The sequence below is a fragment of the Phalaenopsis equestris genome, unplaced genomic scaffold (genome assembly GCF_001263595.1).
Source record: "Phalaenopsis equestris unplaced genomic scaffold, ASM126359v1 Scaffold000877, whole genome shotgun sequence".
In the NCBI taxonomy this organism is placed as follows: domain Eukaryota; kingdom Viridiplantae; phylum Streptophyta; class Magnoliopsida; order Asparagales; family Orchidaceae; genus Phalaenopsis; species Phalaenopsis equestris.
Window position 1 is genome coordinate 816,013 of NW_018165317.1, and position 24,722 is coordinate 840,734.

Here is a 24,722-nt window from a genome sequence, read left to right on the forward strand (position 1 = left end):
CCTACTAAGAGTAAATTGTACACGCAAAAGTTTATCAAGACAATTGCATTAGCATAGTTAAAAAGTATAATCAATGCACAAAGCTCCCTCCAATGCCTCAAAAAACTTTGGTAGGTTTACATACATACCACTCAATAGTTATGTATTTACATATATTAACACCTAGACTTCAATTTTTACATATATGCCACCTTACACATGCATGAGAAGGTGTATTCAATTTTTAAAAGTTAAACTAGTAGTATTTTTGATGTGATATTATTAGAATATTAAAATATTAACATTCAGTATTCTATATTAATTGCTTTGATTTGCTCTTATTTACTTTCATTTTTCTCTTTATTCTGTTTTATTTATTTTCTTACTAGTAGATCGTGTAATGGTTATTTATACCCCTCCTTGCATAAAAAAGAAAACATCTTGGATTCTATTCTAACATGGTATCTGAGCCAAGGATATAACACTAACTGTCGGCTCTTCCCGCAATTTTTCCCTACCTGATTTATTTCTGATTTTTTCCCTAAAGCCGTTCCTTCGCCTACATATTTCGTAATTTTTACCCTGTCGGTTCTCCTGCATGGCAAAAATACTACCTATTTCATAATTCTTACCTTGTCAGTTCTTCTCCGAGCCGCTTCCATAAACAGAAATCTGTCACCCCCTCGTATACCACCTGTGGAACCTTAGCAATATGAATATCTCGTGTAGTTGTCTTCCATCCCGTGAAGCAATCTCCTGCAGATCAAAGGCAAATCCAGCTCTTCCTGTTGTTCCTGTAACAGAAATCTAATCAATTATAGGTTGCAAGTTTGAAGAGTTGAAGAAAAATTGTAGTAGAGTTTTGTGGCTTCTATTCCAATCAAATCAGCTTTCCAACTCATATACTAGCAAAATTCCTCCAAGAAGCTAGAACTGTACGATGTCACGACAGCATAACATCACATTTGGCTCAATCAGAGTCACGGTAGATTCCACCAGCACTGAGCCATCATCAGAAAATGTTCTTAATTCCACAAGAGGATCAATTCCAACCTTCGTTCCTCTGCAGACAGGATGACAGAAAAACAACATGAATTTTTTTATTACAACTCATAAATTAAATGGCATTAACTTTCTCCAATGGTCCCAATCTGTATCCTTGTTCATCAAAGAATGGGGAAATTCAGTCATCTCACTAGTGTGATTCTTGAACCACCAAAGACTGACCAAACAGATGTAGCATGGGAAGTGGAGAATTTCATAGTCATATCGTGGTTGATCAACTCCATGAAGGCTTCTATTCTTAGATCATATATGTTCCTTCCTTATGCTAGTGCTCTCTGGACGGCGGTCTGTGATACCTACTCAAATGTAAGAATTTCAGCCAACTCTATGAGGTATCTAAGAAAATATGTGAAGCAAAACAAGGATAGAGGACTGTGACCCGGTACTACAATGATTTAGTTTCATTATGGATGGAATGTGACATGTATTATGACTACACTTGGGAATCTCCGGTAGACCTATCTCTTTTCCAGAAAATTGTCAAAACTAACCGCATGTTCCAATGTTTAGCAGGCCTTAACAAAAAACTTGATGAAATCTCGGGGTATCCTTGGTCGAGATCCTTTTCTTCTACTGGCGTTGCTTTCACTGAGATTCGGCGCGAAGAAAGTCGGAGACTTGTCGTGCTTGCTACGTCCACCCCAGTTGTCAAAGAATCCGCCATGGTTTCGAATGATGCTCAACCTCGAGCTGGTCACCCCACTTTCACTACTGTCACAAACCCAATCATACTTGTGATAAATGTTGGAAACTTCACGAGAAACTTGGATCTAAACCTTCAACCAAATCTTCCGCTACCAAGGGTTTCGCTGCAGCTTCTAAATTCAACACAGTACAGCCGACCTCTACCCAGAACAATTTGGAATCTTCAAATTCTCTTAAGAGCCAAATGGAGCACTTAATCAAGTTATTTGGATCCAGTCAACTCTCTTCCAGCCAGTCGACCTCCCACGTTTGTTAAGGTATCAATCCTATGACACCCACTTCTTTTGACCCTTCTAATCCATGGAGCATTGATTCAAGTGCAACGGATCACATGACTGGAAGCTCTCAATTCTTCTCAACATACTATCCTAGCTTAAGGAATGATACTGTTAAAATTGCTGGCGGGTCCTAGAGTTCTATTGCTGGTAAATGGTCTGTTGTTTTAACAACTGCTAAGCGGATAGGCGGGCTCCACTTATTTCAACAAAAAAGCAAGGAGAACGACGACACTCCATCCAGTAGTTGCAGTTTATCTCAGTCCAATGAATGTCCTACTATGTAGTTACCATGTCGATTGAGTCATCCTAATTTTCAGCATCTAAAACAATTGTATCTATTGATGTTAATTAATAAAAATTCTTCTAATTTCAAATGTGAAACATGTCAACTAACTAAACATTATCAGATTTCTTACCCCCCACAATTATACACATTCCGCTCATTTCTCTCTTATTCACAGTGACTAATGGGGACCCTCTCACAATCTTAGTTATACCAATAAATGATGGTTTCTTGCTTTGATTGATGACCACATTCGAATGACATGGGTCTAAATTTTAAAAGATAAATCTGAAGCTGTCGTCACCTTTAAAAATTTACACACATTTATTTTGACCCAATTCAAGTCATTCGGACTGACAATGGTCGTGAATTTTTTAACTCTATATTAGAAAAATTCTTGGTAAGGGTATCATCCATCATAGCTCGTGTATCGACACTCCTCAGCAAAATGAGATAGGCGAGAGAAAAAACCGACATCTCTTCGGCGTTATTCGCTCCATTATGTTTCACTCTAATGTGCCAAAGCGTTTCTGGAATGATGTCATTCTTACCGCCATTTATCTCATCAATAGAGTTCCCTCAAAAATCCACTACTTTCGTACCCTTTTAGTCGTCTTAAGATTGTTTTTTCCTAACAATCATGTCTTCTCCACCTTTGATCACAAAATTTACGGATGCACAATATTTGTTTAGAACACAACCCCAACTCGGAGTAAACTTGATCTCAACTCCATAAAATGTGTTTTCCCCGTATATTTTGCCACTCAAAAGGGGTATCGGTGTCATGAACCTACCACAAATAAGGCTTATGTGAGTGTTGATGTCTCATTTTTTTAAAGTATTCCCTACTTTTCTAACTTGGCCTCCAGTGAGGGGGAGCTGGAGTTCTTGGACATATTCCTTACTCTACCCCTGTGAATGTTCCCCCCACATCACCTATCATCGAGGAACCCTCTGTTTCTTTGTTTCCGCCCACTTCTTCTACCACCAAGGAGTCATCTATTCCTCTGGTTACACCAGCAAATCCTCCCACTCTCCGTGTCTACACTCGACACACTCGTTCTAATGCACCTACTATTGAGCTCGCTAACCCCTTAATGAACTTTGAATCCCCTCCAAACGACATCCCCAACACTGCTCCTACTCCCAATGAGGAAATCAGTTCCTCTAGTAAGGTACGCAATCAAACAGACTCTCTCTATCTCATGGCAAACTATGTCTCTCTTCGCAAATTATGACCAACATACAGAGCATTTATTATGGCTCTGACCAATCATTAGCTTCCATCTACTATTGAAACTGTCTTACCGGACCAAGCCTAGAAAGTTGCTTGTCATAGAGGAGATGAATGCCCTCCAACGAAACCATACTTGGGACATTGGTGATCTTCTAAGGGACTAGAAAGTTGTGGGTTGCCGATGAATTTTTAGCATCAAATTAAAATATGATGAATCCTTTGAACGCAACAAGGCACGGTTGGTAGCCAAAAAGTACTTACAGACTTACGAAGTTGACTATGAAGAGACATTTACTCCAATTGCTAAATTAAACACCATTCGTATCAACTTATCTCTTGCAGTGAATCTGGATTAGCCCTTATTCCCGCTTGATGTCAAAAATGTGTTCCTGAATGGCGATATTATCGAGGAGATTTATATGGCTCTTTCCACATGCTTTGACTTCATTGCCTCCCAGAGGCAAGTATGCAAACTATGAAAATCTCTCTATGGATTGAAGCAATCACTATGGGCATGGTTTGAGAAATTTACCAAGGTGGAGCTAGGCCATGGATTCACTTGGGCTCAATCAGACTGCACTCTCTTCTTCCTGCATTCCTCCAACGGTCAGGTAGTTATCATTATTGTCTATGTTAAAGATATTGTTCTCACAGGCAATGATCTACCAGTCTTAGAGTCTTTGAAAGACATTCTTACTGTTTCCTTTGAAATAAAAGCATGGGATCTCTCTGATACTTCTTAGGAATGGAATTTGCTCAACTCAGGGTATTTGTCTATATCAGCGGAAATATTTGATTGATTTTTGACAAAGAACAATCTTCTCTGTGCAAACCATTGGTTATCCCGATGGATCCAAATGAAGAACTTCTTGATGTTCCCAATACAGTTCCCGTAAACAAGACTCACTATCAGCGTCTTGTAGGTAAACACGTCTGCCTCGCCCATACATGCCTCGACATACGTCACGCAGTTAGGATAGTCAATTCATGCATGATCCTTATGAGCGCTACCTTAAAGTTGTCCACCTGATTTTTCACTATTTAAAAGACACACCGAGCTCAGGTTTATTTTTTTCTCGTCACGCCTCTCGTTCTACTGCAGTTTACACATACGCAGATAGTGTCAAGTCCGTCCAAGATTCGTGATATACCTCAGGGTACTGCTTATTTGTGTGGGTAAACATGGTCACGTGTAAAAGCAAGAAGCAGTACGTATTACTTGTAGTTCATACGGTCAATATCCTTATAAATTTGTGAAACCCTCTGGTTACGAATCATGCTCCAATAACTACATATGACAATCTCCGCTCCGCTATAGTTGTTCTGTGATAACAAGGCTATCATTAGCATTGCTCACAACCCGGTCCAGCATAATCGCACCAAGCATATTGAGATTGACCATCATTCATTAAAAAAAAAGCTCTAGTCCGGAAAATAATGAAGGCATATTGCAATAACTTGTAACTTGTTATGAAAAATTTAATTCAATATACTATTTAGAATTCATGTAATAATGAAATGGATTGGCTAAAAGAGGGGCCCAATGCAAAATCATTCACATTATGAATATCAAGTTGCGATGACAACTTACAAAATAGTTCATTTAATGTATTACCAAAAAACTCTTCTCCTAACGGTAGATCAAATAGCAAAATATGTCACACCCCGAGTCCGGGAGACATTACATCCCGACAACATAGAGCATGATGAAAAAAATTAAATATGTTGTGTATTCTTAAAAGAAAAGGAGTATGCAAGTAATACAGAAAGCAATAAGAAAAATTTTATTTTATTCCACAAATAAGGATATAACTGATGCAACTGAAAAAATAAATAAAATAACTGAAAGAAACTAAATTGAAAATAGAGAAATAACTACCTAGTCCCAACTCATATGAAATATAAAAAAAAATACCAATAATAAATCAAAAAAAAAAAGTCTATTTCGGTGGAGATGATCATGTTTGTGGTTGAATAGAACCTGTTATAAAAAATATCAAAGAGTAAGTTTGACAGATCAACTCAGTAAATAGCATTTATTTATTAAAGCATAAATGATAAGGAAAATTGAGTATAAAGTATGACAAATAAATATGAACGATTTACCATATCAAGTGATTTTACACAAACATTACTAATCAATAATTTAATATCACCTGATAATATACAGTTTCAGTATATACACAAATACATATATATAATTATATTTATATATAATCAGTTTACTATGACACCTCGAAACAAGGAAAGGTATGGACCAATCCCATAGAAATCCATAGATTTCTCTGAGGACCTGTAGGTCGAGCTAATCATAACAGAATGGTTTAATACCAACATAATAATATTGTAGTATTAGTTACATTCCATGCATCACAATCACAACGCAAGAATATAACTACAAAATGTCCACCAGTATTTATAAACAGTTATAAAAACTAAAATAAAGGCATTTGTCAAATCAAGCTATAAAAGAAATAATAAATATTAAAATCATGAAATAAAAACAATTAAACACAAGACTAAGCAACAATAAACAAGATTAATTACATTAAATTCACTATTAGCAAAAATAGAAACTACTGCAATTACATGAACGGACTTTAAAGAGATACAGATGACAAACCTACAATTAACTAGGAATCTATATAATTAGCAAGGATAACACCCCTAACTATGAAGGGTATGTTAATCCCATAATAAAAAGCAGTTACCTACCTCGAGGCGGAAAACACAATACTTACAAATTTGACAATTTGACTATCGATCCTACACAAATTAGAAAATAAGATTAATTGGAGTTTAGTTTTACCATTACTTAGATACATTAATCACTATTCATTATTATTATTATTATTATTATTTTATTCTTATAATATTTTTAAAAGAAAAAGATAATGAATGTTGACCTAACTAACATATTTAAATAATATTTGGTTTTTGTTTTATTTTGAAAAGAAGAAGAAAAATAAATTTCTAAATAAGTTTTATTAGGGAAAATTATGTGTAAAATAACATAATAAACAATAAAATTATATTTTAATCCTATTGTTTCTTAAATCACGTCCTCCTTCGATTTGCCTTAAATTTCGGATTAGAAGATCTCATTGGACGAGGGATTTACGGGATTCAGCGAGGCTAATGCGAGCGAACGACAAAGACAAGAGTTATCTTCCTCAATGGATTCGGGTAGAAGCTGACGGATAGAGGAAGTGCACGCCATGATCCCATCGTTCCTTCTTGGCTAGCTCCATTAGACAACACAACGAGGCTTTGGGGCATCAGATTTGGAGGAAGGGGATAAGAAGGATGTCTTAGCCCCGTTCTTCTAGAGCAATGAGGCTTTTGCCAAATCGGGAAGGTGGCAAAATAGGGCAAAAATGAGAAAAAAAGGAAGGAGTGGCGAGCATCAGTAGGTAGCGGAAAGAAGGAAAGTGAAAATTTGTTAGTGTGATTGCGGGAAAGACAGGAAAGAAAAATTTTCTTACACAATACAACTTGAGGTAGATTGCAACTCTAGAGAAAGAGGCATAATAATGAAATTCAACTCATTGTCAGTTTCCACAAATTGTCAAAAAGATAATGATTGAACTATTTCTTGATGGGCATTTGATTTTCAATCATCCTCGCACTTTCAAACATTCTCGCACGTTTATCGATAAATACATCTGATATTTGTTTGATAAGTATAGAGGTTTTAAGGTAATGCTAAGAATCCTAAAATTTTGCAGTCTAATTGTGGGCTCTATCATGCCGAATAACATCCATTTCATAAAACTATGAGTGCCTAACAAAATGCAAGCAACATAAATGGGTAGTATGCTACACTATATCACGTTAAAATACCAACCAAATAAAAAAAAAAAACAAGACATCTTTCAACGATAGGCAGAGATGTCTTCTTCAACCATGAAAAATTGGAGCTAGCATCTTTTACTATTGCTAGATGCATTATTTCCCTTCCACCTTCAATCATGTCTATGCTAGCGTTCATGCATCTTATAAAAATAAAATGATCCTAAGATTCATGATAGTCTAGCTGTTTGTCCATAATATGAATCATTATCTTCTACATCTTCATATAGACTTTTGCCCTAAATTTCCTCATGTCCAATAGATAGCATCAAAGCACAACGAGAGCATTCAAGTGAGGGTTTTCTAATTTGGGTTGGACTTTCTAATTGATTTAATATTCGAGTCGGATTCGGGTCAATTAGTTTTGATTCATGCCAATTTGGGGTCATAGCCGAACCGGACACTCATACCTGTGTTGACAATTGTCACAATCATAATGAACATTAGCATTTCTAGTTAATCTACAAAGGAGGATGATAAGAGCCTTTAAGAAATATGTTTGTATAGAGTAATACCCAATTTGACAAGAAGGTATATTAATGCTCAATTTTAAGTTATACCCCATATTTAAGAACTCCAAAATCATTAAATTTATTTTTATAAAATTTTATACTTCATTTTGAGTATTTCAATATAAACAAGTGTGTGCGTGTGAAATAAATACCTAGGAAATTAATATATAACAGATTAAACTAAAATATTTCATCATAAAATTGTAGCTCAAACAAAAAAAGATTCAGAAAAGAAATATATCTAAAGGAATAAATGGTTATTTGTAGTTGTAAAAAAAGACCTAAAATTTTATGATTTTATATTTATTGTTTCTGGCATTATGTTTAGAATTATTACATTTAGGTGAATTATGGAGTTTAACATTCATTTTATTGTAAAATTACACCAAAGCAAATGATAAAATTAGTTGCTTCATTAGTTTTAATTTAAATGGTTCACAAGATTGCTTGTAAATATAAAAGCAAATTTAGTAGGAAAAATTGCACCAAGTATACGTAAGAAATCTATACCATTCATTTACAACATTAAAAAAAAAAACTTTTAAAATAGAATTCAAGAAAATTTTATTTATTTTGTAAATGCATCAATCTAAATTGTTATTTTCATTGAAATTTGAAATAGAGGATTTTTTTATGATCAGTTCACTGTTTATATCTAAAAACCAAATCATTAGATTATCAAAACATTGAAATTAAATGATTTTATTTTTACTGTTTCTGGCATTATGTTTAGAATTATTACATTTAGGTGAGTTATGGAGTTTAACATTTATATTATTGTATAATTACACCACAAATGATAAAAATTTGCTTCATTAGTTTAATTTACCTGGTTCACAAGATTGCTTATAAATATAAAAGCATATTTAGTAGGAAAATTTGCACCAAGTGCGCGTAAAAAATCTTAGACCATTCATTTACAAAATAAAAAATAAATTATGATTTTTAAAGTAGAATTCAAATAAAATTTTATTTATTTTCGAACAGCATCAATGAAATTTGGTATTTTCATTGAAATTTGAAATAGAAGATTTTTTTATGATCAGTTCACTGTTTATAACTAAAAGCCAAATCATTAGATTATCAAAACATAATGTAATCAACCAATACATTGATTAAACGAGTTAAATTGAATAAATAAAATCATTTTATTACTAAATGAAAACAGAAATAAATTCATTAATAAAAAAAACCAAATTAAATTTATAATAATTTAATTAAATGTGTCAATTTATTAAAAAATGCATTTACTAAATTTTTTTATCAAACAATATTTTGCTCAATATAATAGACGTGTTCTCTTAGTTGCAAGATATTTTATGAAATTCATTTATATTTTGTAAAGTGATAATAATAGCATGTTTTTATTAAAACAAAAATATTTTGATAGTTAACATTTTTTATTTTTCTTATTATTTCATCATAGAATTTCATTTTTGAAGTAAGAAAATAAAATAAAGAAAAAACATTTTAAATATGAAATGCTGGTATGTTATTAACTTTTATATTTAAATCTATTATTAAAAGTGTGCATTTAGTGCACGTCCAATAAATTAAATCTATTATATACACACATGCTCTCGCTCTCTATCTATCTATCTCTAAAAACGCCAATTTAGTACTTATGGCGGTTAATTCTGATGCGTGATAGAAGATTTGTAGTGGTAAAGTAACGAATTATCGTCTTTGCATTGTACGGAGATTAAGCACATACTCGAAAGAGAGAAAACAATCAGTAGAGACACCATAAGTTTTAAAGTGGAAAACTCAGAAAAAGAAAAATCACGGGGTCTGACTCAATTATAAAAATTCACTAAAAGTTAATAATTATAGATTACTCTTGTCCCACAGCGGGAAAGGTTTACAAAATCATCCAGATTACAAGTGTTGGAAATATATATGAGATGAACTTTTGGTCTAAAGCGTTGGATACATACTGAGATAAGGTTCATGTTTAAACCATTAGATATGAAAGCTTTTAACGGCAATTGGTATCTCGAAATGAGTGCGTAGCTCAGTGGCAAGACTTCTTTTCTTAGGGTTTCGTGCGCGTGGGAGGGGACTTCAGTCATGCCTCCTGCATTAACTGACTTTATTTTTTTTATTTGGGGCAGTAGTCGAGTCAGACCATCGTACCACGAAGGAATCTAGAGCAGCAGAAATTCAGAGCAACAGCTCGGTCGAGCTGCCAAATTTTGGAGTTAAAAAGCCTGGATTTGGGAGTCTAAGGACACAAAATTCAATTTTATTTTTTTATAATTTTCCTGACATGAAGGCTAAAAATAGAAAACTGTTTGGGAATATGAAATATTTGTATTCATAAAGCCTGCATTAACTGACTTTATTTTTTTCTCTTTGGCACAATAGACGCTGAATGAAAAAATTTGGGAACGAGGTAATAATTCCCGTGTGGGAATTAAGAACGACAGGCGATTTTGTTTTAGTTAGCTATATATATATATATTATATATATATAAAGTTGGTTCGAAGAGTAATTTAAGTGTACTTAATTATTAATAATTAAAAGAGAATATGAAGAATTTTCTCCTTTAATACCTGAAATAGTTTTTATTATTTATTTTTAATTTGGAATGAGAAAGGTGGAAGGTCATAAGACGAAATGCCAAAAACACGAATGTAGAAGGACGAGGATTAATGAAAATTCAAAAAAATTTTAATTATTATTTTAATGGATTTTATTAATTTTTAGTCATAAATATTAGTGATTTTTTAGCCTATAAATAGACAAAAGAGATGAGAATGAAGGTGGAGTCTTCATCCCTGCCCAGCAGGTGATATGGGATTTCTCAGAAGAAGAAAGTTGTCTTTATCTTGTGTAGCAAACGATCAACAAAATTTTATTTCATGTTGCTACGAAGGAGAAAGTCTTGTTCTGCATAGCTAACAATCAATGGGATCTTCTTTCACATCGTTGAGATAACAACATCAAGAGAAATTCGCCCGAAGAGTTGGAGGAAACAAAGAAAAGCTGGAATTTTTTCGCCGCACATTCCGGATGAGATTCTCATGTTATTGTCGCGCATACAAAATGAGACGAAGAAAAGCTAGAGTTTTCCTGTTGAACCACCATGAGAGATTTTTGTGTTGTTGCATTGGCGATATCTAGAGAATCTTATCTCGTCGAATATCAGCACAAGTATTAAAATTTCGAAGAGACGATGCCGACTTCACTTGAAGATAAGCTAACTTATTGTAGCCCTTGTACAAATATATATTGGTCTTTATAGCCTTTGTTTGTCTGATGTGACATTTGTACACGATGATGACATGTCTATCTATACTTTTTCCTCCAGCTTGATACAACAAAAATTTGGAGTTTACTTCTGAGGTTGCTTTTGTCTTTCCTTCTAAGTCAAAGTTGCCCCTTCTAAAATGCTTTTGTCCCACTTCTGAGGTATTAATACCCAACTTCTGGGTTGCATATTGGTGCCAAACATTTTTTAGGCTTACGACTTATGAGGTTTTTTGGCTTCTCAAACATGCGGAAATCTGCAATCAAAGTTAGTACGTGCACTTTATATAAAAAAAGAATCACGTAACTTTTAAGACTCGTGTCTTCTGAGATTTGTATTCTCTTAGGTGTGTATCTTTTGAGACTTGTGTCTTCTCAGGCTTATGCCTTCTAAGAGCTTGAAATGAATCGATGTCTTCTCAGACTAGTAGTCTTTTGAAGTTGTTGATGTACTTGTGCCTCCTAGACTTATAGCCTTTTGAAGTCTTTGATATACCTGTGTGTCCTGAGGCTTATAGTCTTTTGAGATCATTGATGTGTTTGTCTCTTTAGACTTGTAGCCTTCTGAGATCTTTGATGCACCTATGTCTGCTGAAACTTGTAGCCTTCTGAGGTCTTTGATGTACATGTGTCTTCTGAGGCTTGTAGTTTATTGAGAACTTTGAGTGAAGATCATGTCAACCACTTGTTCTTGTGAAGTCTCTTTAGTGAGGGCCCTATCCACTACTACCTTTCCGTCAAGACTTTCCTCTTGTGTTTGTCTTTCAGAGGCATTGTAATTTCCATCAAGTTTAGCCTCCTGGGCTTGACTTCCATAAGCGTCACATTTTCTCATTGAGTCTTGTCTCTTGGACTCGACTTCCAAGGGCATGGTAGCTTCCAATCGAGTCTTGTCTCTTGGGCTCGACTTCCAAGGGTACCGATGGAGACCTTGTTTGTTTCTTGCCCTCAATAGGACTTTCTACATAAAAATACCTTTCATGAGAGAAAAGAAAATTTCACTAAATGATAAGTTTTAAATTAACATGAAAAATTTTTGTTATGATAAAATTAAGAGTTTATATCTCAGTCTTTTACTCAAATAAGATAATTTAGCGTTGCACTTCTCATTCGATAACCCCAAAGATTTTCTTCTGATTCTCATCACCTCGTTTCTTAACTAGCGACCCAAGTGACATTGGCGTATCAGACGTTCAAATTTTTTCCTTCAATTAAAAATATTTTTCAGTTAGATGTCATTTCACTTGATGAAAATAACAATATTTAGATCGGTTTCCACCATCTGGATTTTTTAATGGTCTTGGCCACTTGACGATTTCATCCGTAATGGTCATCAGGATGTTGACACGTAATGTGTAGAGTGGCGTATATTCTTTTTCTGATCGAGACTCATGATTCTCTTGCGATTTAAACTTTTGCACTGTGAGATTTGATCGGTATCCCCAACATTATCCTTGTGCTTGCCCCTCAATCACTTGAATTGTTCCTTGTGTGCACTGATGACCTCATCTACATAAATTTGAGCTTCAACACGATGGACAAGATTGACGTTAGAGTGAATTGTCCCCCACATCAATGATGAGCAGAAAGCATCTGGCCGGAGCCCTCCAAGAAAGACATTTCTCACTAACTCTGGGGTTCACCTTGGAATCTAGCGGGCTTCAATGGAGAACCTATGAAAGTATTCCTTGAAGGATTTTCCCCTATTCTGACGAACTACCGATAAGTGAGATGAATCTTTGATGATTCATCTATTTGCTATGAATTGCTCTACAAATAGTCTGACAAGCTCATTGAAGGTGTTAATAGTGCTCTCCAGGAGGGAGTAGAACCATGTGCAAGCTTGACTCTTAAGAGTCGCAGGGAACACTTGGCAGAGAAGCACGTCAGAGGCATTGTGAATGTGCATAATAATTCGATAGCGGTCAACGTGTTTGTATGGGTAAGTTACCCCTTCATAGACATCAATATTTGAGAGTTTGAAGCTCACTTGGATGGGATGTCGGAGAACTGTGTCAGTCAAAGAAGAGAATTCTTGGAAGTTGCAAAGAGTGCGAAAGTAATCCCTTTTATCCATAGGGAACTCTTTCCGAAACAAATGTCGGAGCTCATTACAGATGATATCAGTAGAAGCAAAGGGCGGGGTGGTTGCCAAGTGAGTTGCATGTTAGTGGAACTTGAAATGTCAAGGAGATCAATATTTTGTCTTGGCAGGGGAATGGTTTCATCACTGGGAGAGAACCCGGTGAGTGAGGTAGTTCCTGTTGGGTGTTGAACTTGTGGTAGGTAAGCTCCATTCGAGTGCGTGAGTATCGACTATCGTAGGAGCTGGAGGATCTCGTGCTGGGAATCCTCCATTTTGCGTGCTCGGCCTTCCAGAGAAGGACTCAAGGAACCTTCACTACCAGGGTAACGACTTCCAAAGTGGGAGGATGTAGAGTTCTGACACCTTTGACGTCGGGATTGTCTTCTAGAATGATAAGTGTTGGTGCGGGATGCTCCGTTGTTGCGAGTGTTGCACCTGGTGGCCATAAAACAAGACTTGCAATTATTTGAGTGGTGGAATGACGCGAGCGCTAGGGCAAGCGCCCAATTACGGGCACTAAATTAGTGCCCAGATCGAGAGCAGGAAAGCACCTCAAAGCAAAGCATCGCAAACCACCGGGGCCAAAGCCCCGCGAAACATCATGATGCGGGAACTCGTAAACTCGCGAATGCGGGAGAGCGGGACAACAGGATCGCGATCCCACGTATGGAACGGGGATCGGTTCAGGATCCAGCGTATGGAATGGAGATCGGATTGTGAATCTTGACGATCCAGGGCTGCCTCATGCACCTTCCACACTTGTCCTCTTATATAAAAATTTTTCTTCTGGAATCTTCTTGACTTCTCACTCTCTTCCGTTGTGTAGAAGTTTCCTTTAGGAGTCTATAAACTGTTATTTTTGTGTATGAGGAGTCAAATTAGAGTTGTGTTTGAGTTTAATTATAGATCTCCTGTGTGGGGCCTCTTTCCGCTTGGTGGGACTGCCTTTGAGGAGGTGGTGGCGCTCTGATTATATCTTCACTTTTTACCCTTTCCAAACCATCTCTCCACTCCATTGTCGTCGAACTCTCTCACTGTCACCCCGACACTTAACTATTCCCCCTTCATGCAGACTCTTACCGTTGTCCCACCTACCCAACTCTTTTTAAGCTCCTCCCAGCCACACCCTATAGTTATCACTTGCCTTTCGTAGTTGTCGTCATCACTCCTAATCATTCATATCCCTTTAGTTGTATTCCAATAGCCAATGGGTTATATTTAGAAGCGTTGTTTGTGTCGTTTTATAGTTTGTGCTATTATTTTTCGTTTGAGCCATGTTGTAATCATACTTTTTGTGTTTCCATTGTTCTACCTACTAATTCTCGTATCATGGAAATGTTTTTTTTTTCCATAGACAGAGTCAAACTGACGTGTGCTAGAATAGTCGCAGTGGTGGAGTAATGAATTATCGGCTTAGCATTCTACGAAGATTCAGCACATACTCAGAAGAGAAAACAATCAGTAGAGACACCATAAATTTTTACGTGAAAAATCTAAAAAGAAAAAAAACAATCGAGTTTAACCCAGTTGTAAAAATCCACTAAAAATTGATAATTACAGAGACTTCTTGTCCCACGGGCGGGAAATGGTAAGTCTTTTGAACTACAATGTTGACGTGCGGATAACCTTTTTGCGGACAACGGGCGGTGGCCGACAACAATTGGCGGCGGTTAGCAGGTGGTCCACGGTAGCGGCGATGGTCGATGGAGGTCAGTGGTAGTCGATAACAGCAGGAGTGATGCTAGACTTCAACTCCTTCTCAAAGCTTCAAGCTCTCGTCTCTTTCGCAAGAAAGGAGTGGAGCTTTATTTATAGAGTTTCGAGTACAATTAATACAAGAAAATGAATCACTTTGATCGGACGGTCCCGAAAGTTTCCTATGATTGAATGGCGTTTGATGAACATTTAAGTGTCTTAACAATATCAAAATTGAGTGATCTTGAGCTTATTGGATTCGTATTGTCGAGGCGCTCGATTCGACTATAAACGTCGGATTCGGCATCTGTCTCACCTTCCTTTCAAGTGTGTCCAGAAATCGTGCAAAGGCGGTTTAATGGCTTGATTGGTGCTTGATTTGCTTCAATTTGACCCATTTTGGTATCATTGGGTCTGTCTCGTCAAGTCGGTCAACTTGATTGTAAGTTTGTTGAAATTGAAGTCATAGTTGACTTTTAATTGAAGTTTGAATGTTTCTTACTCCAAAAAATTGCATCGTGATTCGTACCATGCTTCGAGATTTGTGTCGGATGAAATAATTTGTTGATGACGTATCAAATTCAATAAAATCTTGTCACACTACCAAAGTCCATTTTGCATCAGCTTTTAATTTAACTTTAGCAATAGCGAAATTAAAATAAAAGAATTCAATACTTGATTTAAGAATTCTTAAAGTCAGAGCTTAGAAAGTAACCACAAAATACATGTGATCAACTCGATGATGATGACGATGGTGAAAATATATTAGGGCTTGGATTATACTTGTAATATCACAATTATGCCTAAAATGAAATAGAACTGCAAGTTTAAGACACTAAAGAAGTTAAGATGTCAATGGACTAGTTTGTATGGATTTCAGAGACATTATCAGACCATGAAAATATCATCCTTTGCAATAAAATGAAAGGTTTCAACATCACTTGGATCATGATATGTTGAAGGAATAGGTTATTTTCAAACCTACATACTCGAAAAAACTATAAAGAGAATGATAAAAACATACCTTACAGCCATCTCAGGTTCGCGCTTTTCAACAAAGAATTTGATTGTATCACCAGGATCTGAAATGTCTTTGATAAATAGACCATAGCCTGTAATTTAAAATTAAATGTTGTCAGAGCTTGGTTTCCATATAGTTGATTACAATAGCACTATCAAATATTTCATATATCATCCATTTTCCTTCCACCAAAACCAAAAAATTCATGAGCTTGGATAAAATCAAGGAAAAGTTTCCTTTTCCCTACTTTCTTTGGCAACTCCACATTAAAATATTGTGAAAAGCTACTTTTTAGCATTTTTTAAGAAAACGACCCTACAACCCATCCACCAACCCACCTCCAAGCTCCGTTGACTATATGGCATAGGAAAAAAAACAAATCAAATAATTCCCCCTTCGTTTGACAGGAATTAGGATAAAATATTTCCAGGCAATTAACATAACAATCTACCCTTTGTTCAAATAAGTTACCAAAGATACATGAAACAAAGGAACATGTACCTCCTTTGAAAATAAAGAAAGTTCAAAAGGGAAATCAAAGCTCCAAAGGAAAAAAAAATAATACAATTCTAAGATGCCTAAGGTAATAGCATCTGATATTAGTTTTTCATTTTTTTTCATTGGGTGCAATGAATATCTATGCTTTATTATATAAACAATTATTTTATATTTTAAGGGCAAGGCTACGTATAATATTAACTGAACACTCAAAAATTGAATATACCTTTTCTTACAAGAGAAGAATTTTACAGCCTGGGAAAACAACAACATCAAATTACCATTTATTGAATGAAGAAGGTTGGAAAGTAAAGTAAAACATGTTAGAAGTTGGGGGCAAAAGAGAAGATAATTTATTCACATTTTCTATATGTAGAAAATAAACTTTGGGAGGAAAAATTATTTGCTCCATTATTCACATGAAGGGTAAATATATAGGGAACAAATCTCTCCTAATTTACAAACTTACCAAAAGTTGTCAAATTTATATAGGGAATCAACTAATCAAGGAGTTTCCAAAGTTGTCTCCAATTAGATTCCCCAAGATCTATGAGGAAGTCGGCCGGCCCATCCTTCCACCAAAACCAAAAAATTCATGAGCTTGGATAAAATCAAGGAAAAGTTTCCTTTTCCCTACTTTCTTTGGCAACTCCACATTAAAATATTGTGAAAAGCTACTTTTTAGCATTTTTTAAGAAAACGACCCTACAACCCATCCACCAACCCACCTCCAAGCTCCGTTGACTATATGGCATAGGAAAAAAAACAAATCAAATAATTCCCCCTTCGTTTGACAGGAATTAGGATAAAATATTTCCAGGCAATTAACATAACAATCTACCCTTTGTTCAAACAAGTTACCAAAGATACATGAAACAAAGGAACATGTACCTCCTTTGAAAATAAAGAAAGTTCAAAAGGGAAATCAAAGCTCCAAAGGAAAAAAAAATAATACAATTCTAAGATGCCTAAGGTAATAGCATCTGATATTAGTTTTTCATTTTTTTTCATTGGGTGCAATGAATATCTATGCTTTATTATATAAACAATTATTTTATATTTTAAGGGCAAGGCTACGTATAATATTAACTGAACACTCAAAAATTGAATATACCTTTTCTTACAAGAGAAGAATTTTACAGCCTGGGAAAACAACAACATCAAATTACCATTTATTGAATGAAGAAGGTTGGAAAGTAAAGTAAAACATGTTAGAAGTTGGGGGCAAAAGAGAAGATAATTTATTCACATTTTCTATATGTAGAAAATAAACTTTGGGAGGAAAAATTATTTGCTCCATTATTCACATGAAGGGTAAATATATAGGGAACAAATCTCTCCTAATTTACAAACTTACCAAAAAATATCTGATCTAAATTTGAAAAGAAAATAATTTTTAAATAAAAATAAAAATATATAAATAGGAAGAGAATCAACTAATCAAGGAGTTTCCAAAGTTGTCTCCAATTAGATTCCCCAAGATCTATGAGGAAGTCGGCCGGCCCATCCTTCCACCAAAACCAAAAAATTCATGAGCTTGGATAAAATCAAGGAAAAGTTTCCTTTTCATTCAACTCGGCGAAGCTACCTGCAGGTAGAGCTTTGGTGAAGAGATCAGTGACTTGAAGATGAGTTGGAATGTCGACCAAGTAAATAATGTCACCATTGACCTTTTCAAAGATAAAATATTTATCAATCTAAATGTGTTTGAAGTAGTCATGATACACGAGATCTTTTGTAATACTAATGACAATTTGGTTGTCATAGAACATCTTTATAGGATTGACCGTAGAGTGTTTTAATTCCTTTAGTAATATTTGGATCCGCACTCCTTCACAAATTCTCAAAGCAAGTGTCAGAAACTCAAATTCAGCACTACTTCTACCACTACTTGTTTCTTGCTCCTCCATATGTCAAAATTTCCCCAAATATAAAAACAATATCTAGAAGTGGACCTTATGTCTGTGAATTACCCTACCTAACTAGCATCAATTTATACCACTACATCCCTATTGTTTGATTTTCTAAACAATAACCCTCTGTCAAGGGTCTTCTTAAAAATCTCTCCAAATGTTTTTCATTCAAACTATTCATATGTTGGCTCACAGTGCCGACAGAGTAAGTAATATTAAGTTCAATATGTGATAGGTAGATAACCTTACCTGTCAGTCTCTGGTAATCTACCATTTTTTTCCTTGAATGTAACTTCTTGTAAAAATCCATGTGAGTCTCAACAGAATAAACTGATCACGGCTGATCAGAACAGCACCTTAAATTCGGTTTAAGTATAACAATGATATGTGGCCATCCTAAATTTACCGCAGGCACAACGTTCAAATTTAACAAAAGTTCAACCATGTATCTGAATCGATTCTTGCTGATTAAAATACAGTGTCCATAAAATTTACTGAAATGATACTCGAGACCGAAGGACCTCTAATTTTACTTCGGCAATCAAATAAACCATATAAAAATAAAATTCATCTGTTCAACCTTACCTGCAAGAATTTCCATCAACCGCACGTACTCCTCCAAGCATCCCCGCTGCATGATCCTTCCACATTCAGCCTTGATAGCCTTGATGGCCGAGCCATCAAGCAGATCCAATGGTCTTATCCCCAGCTTATCCGCCCTGCATAACAAATCGACAGCATCGTCGAGCCTTCCGTCGCCAATGACAGCAACGATTCCCCGGGAGACCATATTGGCTTCAATGCGAGCGATGAAACGAGAGCTCTCGGCGGCGGTAATGGCGTCGGAAGCCAAGATGCTTTCGGCAATCGTGAGGAATTCATGAAACAGGCCGCTGAGGGCGAGCTTGGAGGCGAGGCGTGCGTAGTTCTTCAGGAGGCGGGAAGTAGTGGGAGTGGAAGAAGGGCCTGGGTGGTTTACGCTTAGAAGGACTGGGGAGGGGTGGAGGGTGTGGAGTGGCCTGCAGTCAGCGCGGTGGCTCCAAGGTGGAGGGAGAGGTTTCTGCCGTTGCAGAGCGAGGGAAGGAGGAGGAAGGAGAGAGGAGGCGGTGAGAACGCCAACCTCAGCCATGGGAATTGGGGGAATCGAGGAGAAGAAAGGAGATGGAGATAGTGGTGAGTGAGTTGAGATATTTCCACGTTTGTATGTTTTTATCCATAGCTGTTAGGAAGCAGAGTTTAAACAGCATTTAGCCATTAATTTAATTAAAATTTAGCCAAACTAAATAAAAAATGAAAATCAAATTCAATTCTCGGCTATTACACGAGCCCTGATCAAATATTAAGAAATTGATAAAAATGAAAAAAATTAGTTGGGATTTTACCATGAATTTTGATATTTGAGTGAGAATTTTAAAAAAAAAATTTGGATAAAAAGGATGGTTGATATGTACATAGCATGTTTCGAACGGTCTCTATGTAATTGCCTTGTAAATTTTTAGCATGTAAGTGATTATCAATTTTATTTATGTACACTTCAAAAGTGCTGGCACGAATCTCAAAACAGTCAAACGACCAGTGATGATGGCTTGACAATCGAGACGATAGGTCGATTGAGCACGATCTGAACCAGTCGTTTGATGACTGGTAGTTCTATTGGATTGGCATACCCACGATGTTGAAAGATTCAATCGAGGGACTGTACTCACGGTCCCAGCTACCCAAGCTTATTTTAGGGGCACTCAAACACAACTAGTTGATCGACCGGCTTTGCCTTGGGAGGAGCGATCACCATGCAACCGGTCGCCTTGGACAACCGAACTAAATGCATTAATTCTCTAATGACTGTTGTATTAAAATTAAATGGTAACACGAAACTTGTATTAAATTAGCGCATTGATTGTATTAAGGACTGTTTCCATGGTCGCGCTGTCGTTTTGGTGATGCATGGCGATTTGCATAATCGCCCCCTCATTTCTGTATTTGAACAAAAATGTCTCATATTTATAGAAGGTCCAACGATAAATAAAGAAACTTTTACCCCCAACTCTTCTCTCAAAGAACTATTTGGAGGCTCCTATCTCTCTCCTTCTCCCAACTCTAACTCTTGAGGCATGTTTTATATGAAGAACAATTTAGAATTCAATATCCTAAAAAGGTGTTGCGGTGAGTGTTAACATGCCCCAAATGAGAGACGGAGCCAACAATATCCATGGAATTCAATAGAGAAATGATGGTGCAATACGTCCAAGAAGAGGTCTGTTGACCTCATTTTTTGTGAGGTCTTTCTTTCCTCTTAGTGCTTAGGATATAGTCATAGGACATTCCCTTTGACTATCATAGAAGACTAGAGATGGAGCCCACCTATATAGAAATTCAAACCACCTCCTAACTCTCTTTGAACTCTACGTGGTTGGTCATAAACCTCCAGCACTTGGAAGGTTAGGACCAACTTGTGAGGATTCGATGATGAGTTCTCATAGGGTTTAGAAGCCTTAGGAACACTCATTACGATTTTCGTGCATTCGCGCACGAATATCACGATTCGGACGGTTGACACATTAAGTATTGCAATTAACGTCACCTATGTCTTTATATGTTGCATAATAAATCAAAATTTAAATAAAATTTTGAAATAGGCGATCACGAACAAAAATTTTGACGAAAATTAAATTTGACGCATTTTTTACCCGATTGTCGACGAGGTAGTCCAGGTGACCCCACACGACCTCAAATGACAAAATGGACTATGCAATCGCGTCCAGAACGTCGAGTTTACTTAGGGACATTTATTTCACTACAATGTCATGTTTAGACGAAAAAATATGTAAATGATGATTATAATAATATAATATTGCTATTATTATTTATTATCTTACGCATGCAGTTATTCAAATAAAAATTATTATCCTATTAAGCTCATCGCACGCCTTGCCCCATCTCTTCCTCTCTCTCTCTAAGATAACATCGCATGTGCATATTCATATATATATATATATATATATAGCTTGTAGCCTTCTCTCTTATCTTATCATGCTTCATGTATCAGCACGTGGCCTAGATCTTATTCTCTCTCTCACCCTTTCCTCTCCCTCACACACGCCTCCCTCTCCCTCTATTTCTCTCTCCCACACCTCTTTCTCTCTCTCGGCTGTAGGCAGCCAACATAATATATGTATATATATATATATATATATATGGAAACTCTCTTTCCTTCTCCTATAAGAGTAGCCCGAGTCTTCCTCTCCTAAACCAACGAGAAGAAAACAACAATTCATTCTTCCACCATCTTCTTCACCAAAATAGTCCTCTTCCTTCTCTTTCTTGTTCTTCTCCAGCGAATCTCCCTTCATCCGACTACCTTTCCTCCGGCAAAACTTTGATCGGGTACTCCCCTCCCCTCCCTCTTCTTCGCCGACCACATGAAAAAAAAAAAAAAAACCATTTACCTTCTTTGTTTTTGTGCATGAGAGAGAGAGATTTACATAAATACATCTCAACTCATTTTATTTACATCAAAACAAAAACAAAAAAGAGAAATAAAGTTTACATGCATATACCACCTAAGGCCCCGTTTGGGGCAGCTTATAAGTGCGGGCGGCGTTTTCAAAACGCCGCCCTACCGTTTGGTTAGCACTTATTGGAAAATTATTTAAAAACGCGTTTTTGAATTCCTTAAACACGCGGACCGCAGGCTGACCCCCGCGGTTCGCGGTTCGCGATAAAATTTTACGGGATATGCCCCTTTTTTCGCCCGTGACTTCCTTTTTTTTGCCACCCGTGACTTGCTTTTTTTCATTTGTCTTTCTCCTTCTCCTTCGACTCTCCCGCGACCTCTCCCGTGACCTACAGCGTCGAAGGAAGCCGAATCTTCTTCTCATCCCGCTGAAGTCGAAGGTAACCGGATCTTCTCCCACAGGATCTTCTCCGTTCGAAGGCAGATCTCCTCGCTCCCGTATTCGACAGATCTTTGTTCGAAGGCAGATCCGCAAGACCTATCCCGACTTCTCCGTTCGAAGTCGGATCTTCTTCTCTCTATCTCGTTGAAGCCGGATCTTTCGGATCTTCTCCGTTCGAAGCCACATATTCTCCGTTCGAAGACGTTGCTTCCTCGCTCCCGTCACCCTTCTGTATCACGGCTTCTCCTTTCAAAGCCGGATCTCCTCTGTTTGAACTTGTTGCTGGACGCAAAAGGGAAAGGTCTTGCGGATCCCGACCTCGCTTCGATTGCACACCGTTGTTCTTCGAAGGTAAATATTCGATCCTGATTGTATTTATAAATTGTATTTCGAATCTGTGACCATCCATAAAAAAATTGTATTTCTAATCTCTTGTTTCCATTTGAATATACAGAAGTTTGTTTTTAAGGCATGCCATAATATTCTGTAGTTTGAACTAAAGTTTTATTTATTTTAACAATCAGCAGAAATAATTGTTCAGTAGTTTGAACTAAAGTTTTATGCCTCATAAATATGATATGGTTTAAAATATTATTCAAATATTTATCATTTTGTGTTTTGATTGCTTACACTTGTAGCTGAAAATATTGTTGTTCTTCTCTTTAGGTAAATCACTTATGTTTAGTGATATAGAAAGTGAAGAATGAGTGTTAAAATATTATAGCTGAAAATATTGTTTTGTGATTTCTTAGAGGGCTGATATAAAAAGTGTTCTTTTGTTTAGTGATTTTTTTGCCATGAAAATAAACATTTTGTGCTTATCCATTAATCTGACAGAATTCTATGAGTAAAGCTGAAGAGGCTGGTACATCAGCCATGTGGGATAGAGAAGCTGCTATGATCTTTTGTGATTTATATGTGAGGGAGGTTGAGGTGGGAAATAGATCCACTACATTTTTTAACAAAGAAGGCTGACGAAATATCTTGGTTAAATTCAAAAAATGACTGGAAGAGATTACGATCGCATGAAAATGAAAAATAAATGGGACTAGTTAAAGAAGAATTGGAAATTATGGAAAGAACTCAAAAGGGGATCCACGGGAATGGGCTGGGATCCAGTTAAGCGCACAATAGATGCACCAGAACAATGGTGGGCTAAAAAACTACAAGTGCATAATTAACGCTTTTTTATTTTATGTTCAATCTAATTTCGCATTGAATTGTGACTATTTTATTAATGCACATTTGTTATCTTTATCAGGCAGTCCCGTCAGCAAAAAAATTTAAATTCGTTGGCATTGATCCAGTAATGGAGGAAAAACTTGATGAAATGTTCACTATTGTTGTCGCTACAGGAAGTCAGGCGTACACCCCAAATGATATAGGGTTTGGCAGCTCAGCCCAAGAGATGGATACCGTGGAGATAGGTGATTCAGAAGACAGTCCTAGCCATGTTCACACAGATGTTCAATCCACGAGTGTGCCCAAGCGTCCCGGGGTAGAAAGAAGAACAAAGGGGTTGCTTTCATTAAAGGCACTATTGATGCACTTGTTGAAATATGTAAAGCTCGGTCTTCTTCTTCGCAGGATAGCTCAATTGATGAGTGTCTTCAGGTCCTTAATACATATTCTGATGTTAAGGCAGAAGATGATGACTACATTCAATATGTGAAGGTGTTACGAGATCCAACCATCAGACAGTTTTTTATGAAGTTGGAACCGAAATACCGAGTGAAATACTTGCGATCTTTTATGGACATCTGAATATTTGAGTTATTGATGGACTTTAATTTTTGTTGTTCTATGTTATGTTTATGTTATGCAGACTTTTTTAATCTCCTTCGTGGATGTTTTGGACAGTTCACCTTTTTGCCCAAAGTTCATGTGTTCTATTTATTTTTCATAGCATACTTTTGTTTTTATTACTAAAGTTAATTCATTTTCCTTTTAATTATTTTGTAGTATGGATGAAGAAGATATCCACCACATACGCACAGTCGCATTTACCCTTACCTTATTGTATTACTACTATCTCAAACACGTTGACCGAAACCCATGTATGACTTCAACTCAAGTAGGAGACAGATGGGTTGGTGAGTTATTACGGGGTCATCCAACACGGTTCTTTAATATGTTCCGTATGACACAAGAAATATTTCATGATCTTCTAAATGAACTCCGGATCAATCATGGGTTTCACGACTCTGCAAGAACAACCCCAAGGGAAGTGCTTGCAATAACTCTATACATCTTATCTCAAAATGAATCAATAAGAGGGGCTATGGAGCGTTTCCAACATTCATCTGAAACCATCAGCCGATATTTCTCAGTCGGTTTGAACTCTCTTGTGAGTTTGGCCCAGAAGGTAATAAAGCCTGAGGATCCAACGTTCAATTCAATTCCTTTAGAAATTGCAAATGACCCCCGGTACATGCCATTTTTTAAGGTC

The 24,722-nt window shown here is 36.4% G+C and overlaps 1 protein-coding gene across 2 annotated transcripts in view; it reads right to left on the reverse strand.

Moving 5' to 3' along the window:
• The window catches only part of LOC110032046 (pentatricopeptide repeat-containing protein At5g02830, chloroplastic), a 47,532-nt gene extending 27,961 nt beyond the window's left edge, over positions 1–19,571 (reverse strand). For both annotated transcript variants that reach the window (XM_020735557.1, XM_020735556.1), the window contains exons 1-2: positions 18,963–19,571; positions 15,970–16,057 (exon numbers count right to left, since the gene is read on the reverse strand). In XM_020735557.1, coding sequence (XP_020591216.1) covers positions 15,970–16,057; positions 18,963–19,506 — 632 coding nt within the window. In that variant the 5' untranslated portion in view covers positions 19,507–19,571. The remainder of the gene's footprint in view (positions 1–15,969; positions 16,058–18,962) is intronic.
• Between the last annotated feature and the right edge of the window lie 5,151 nt (positions 19,572–24,722).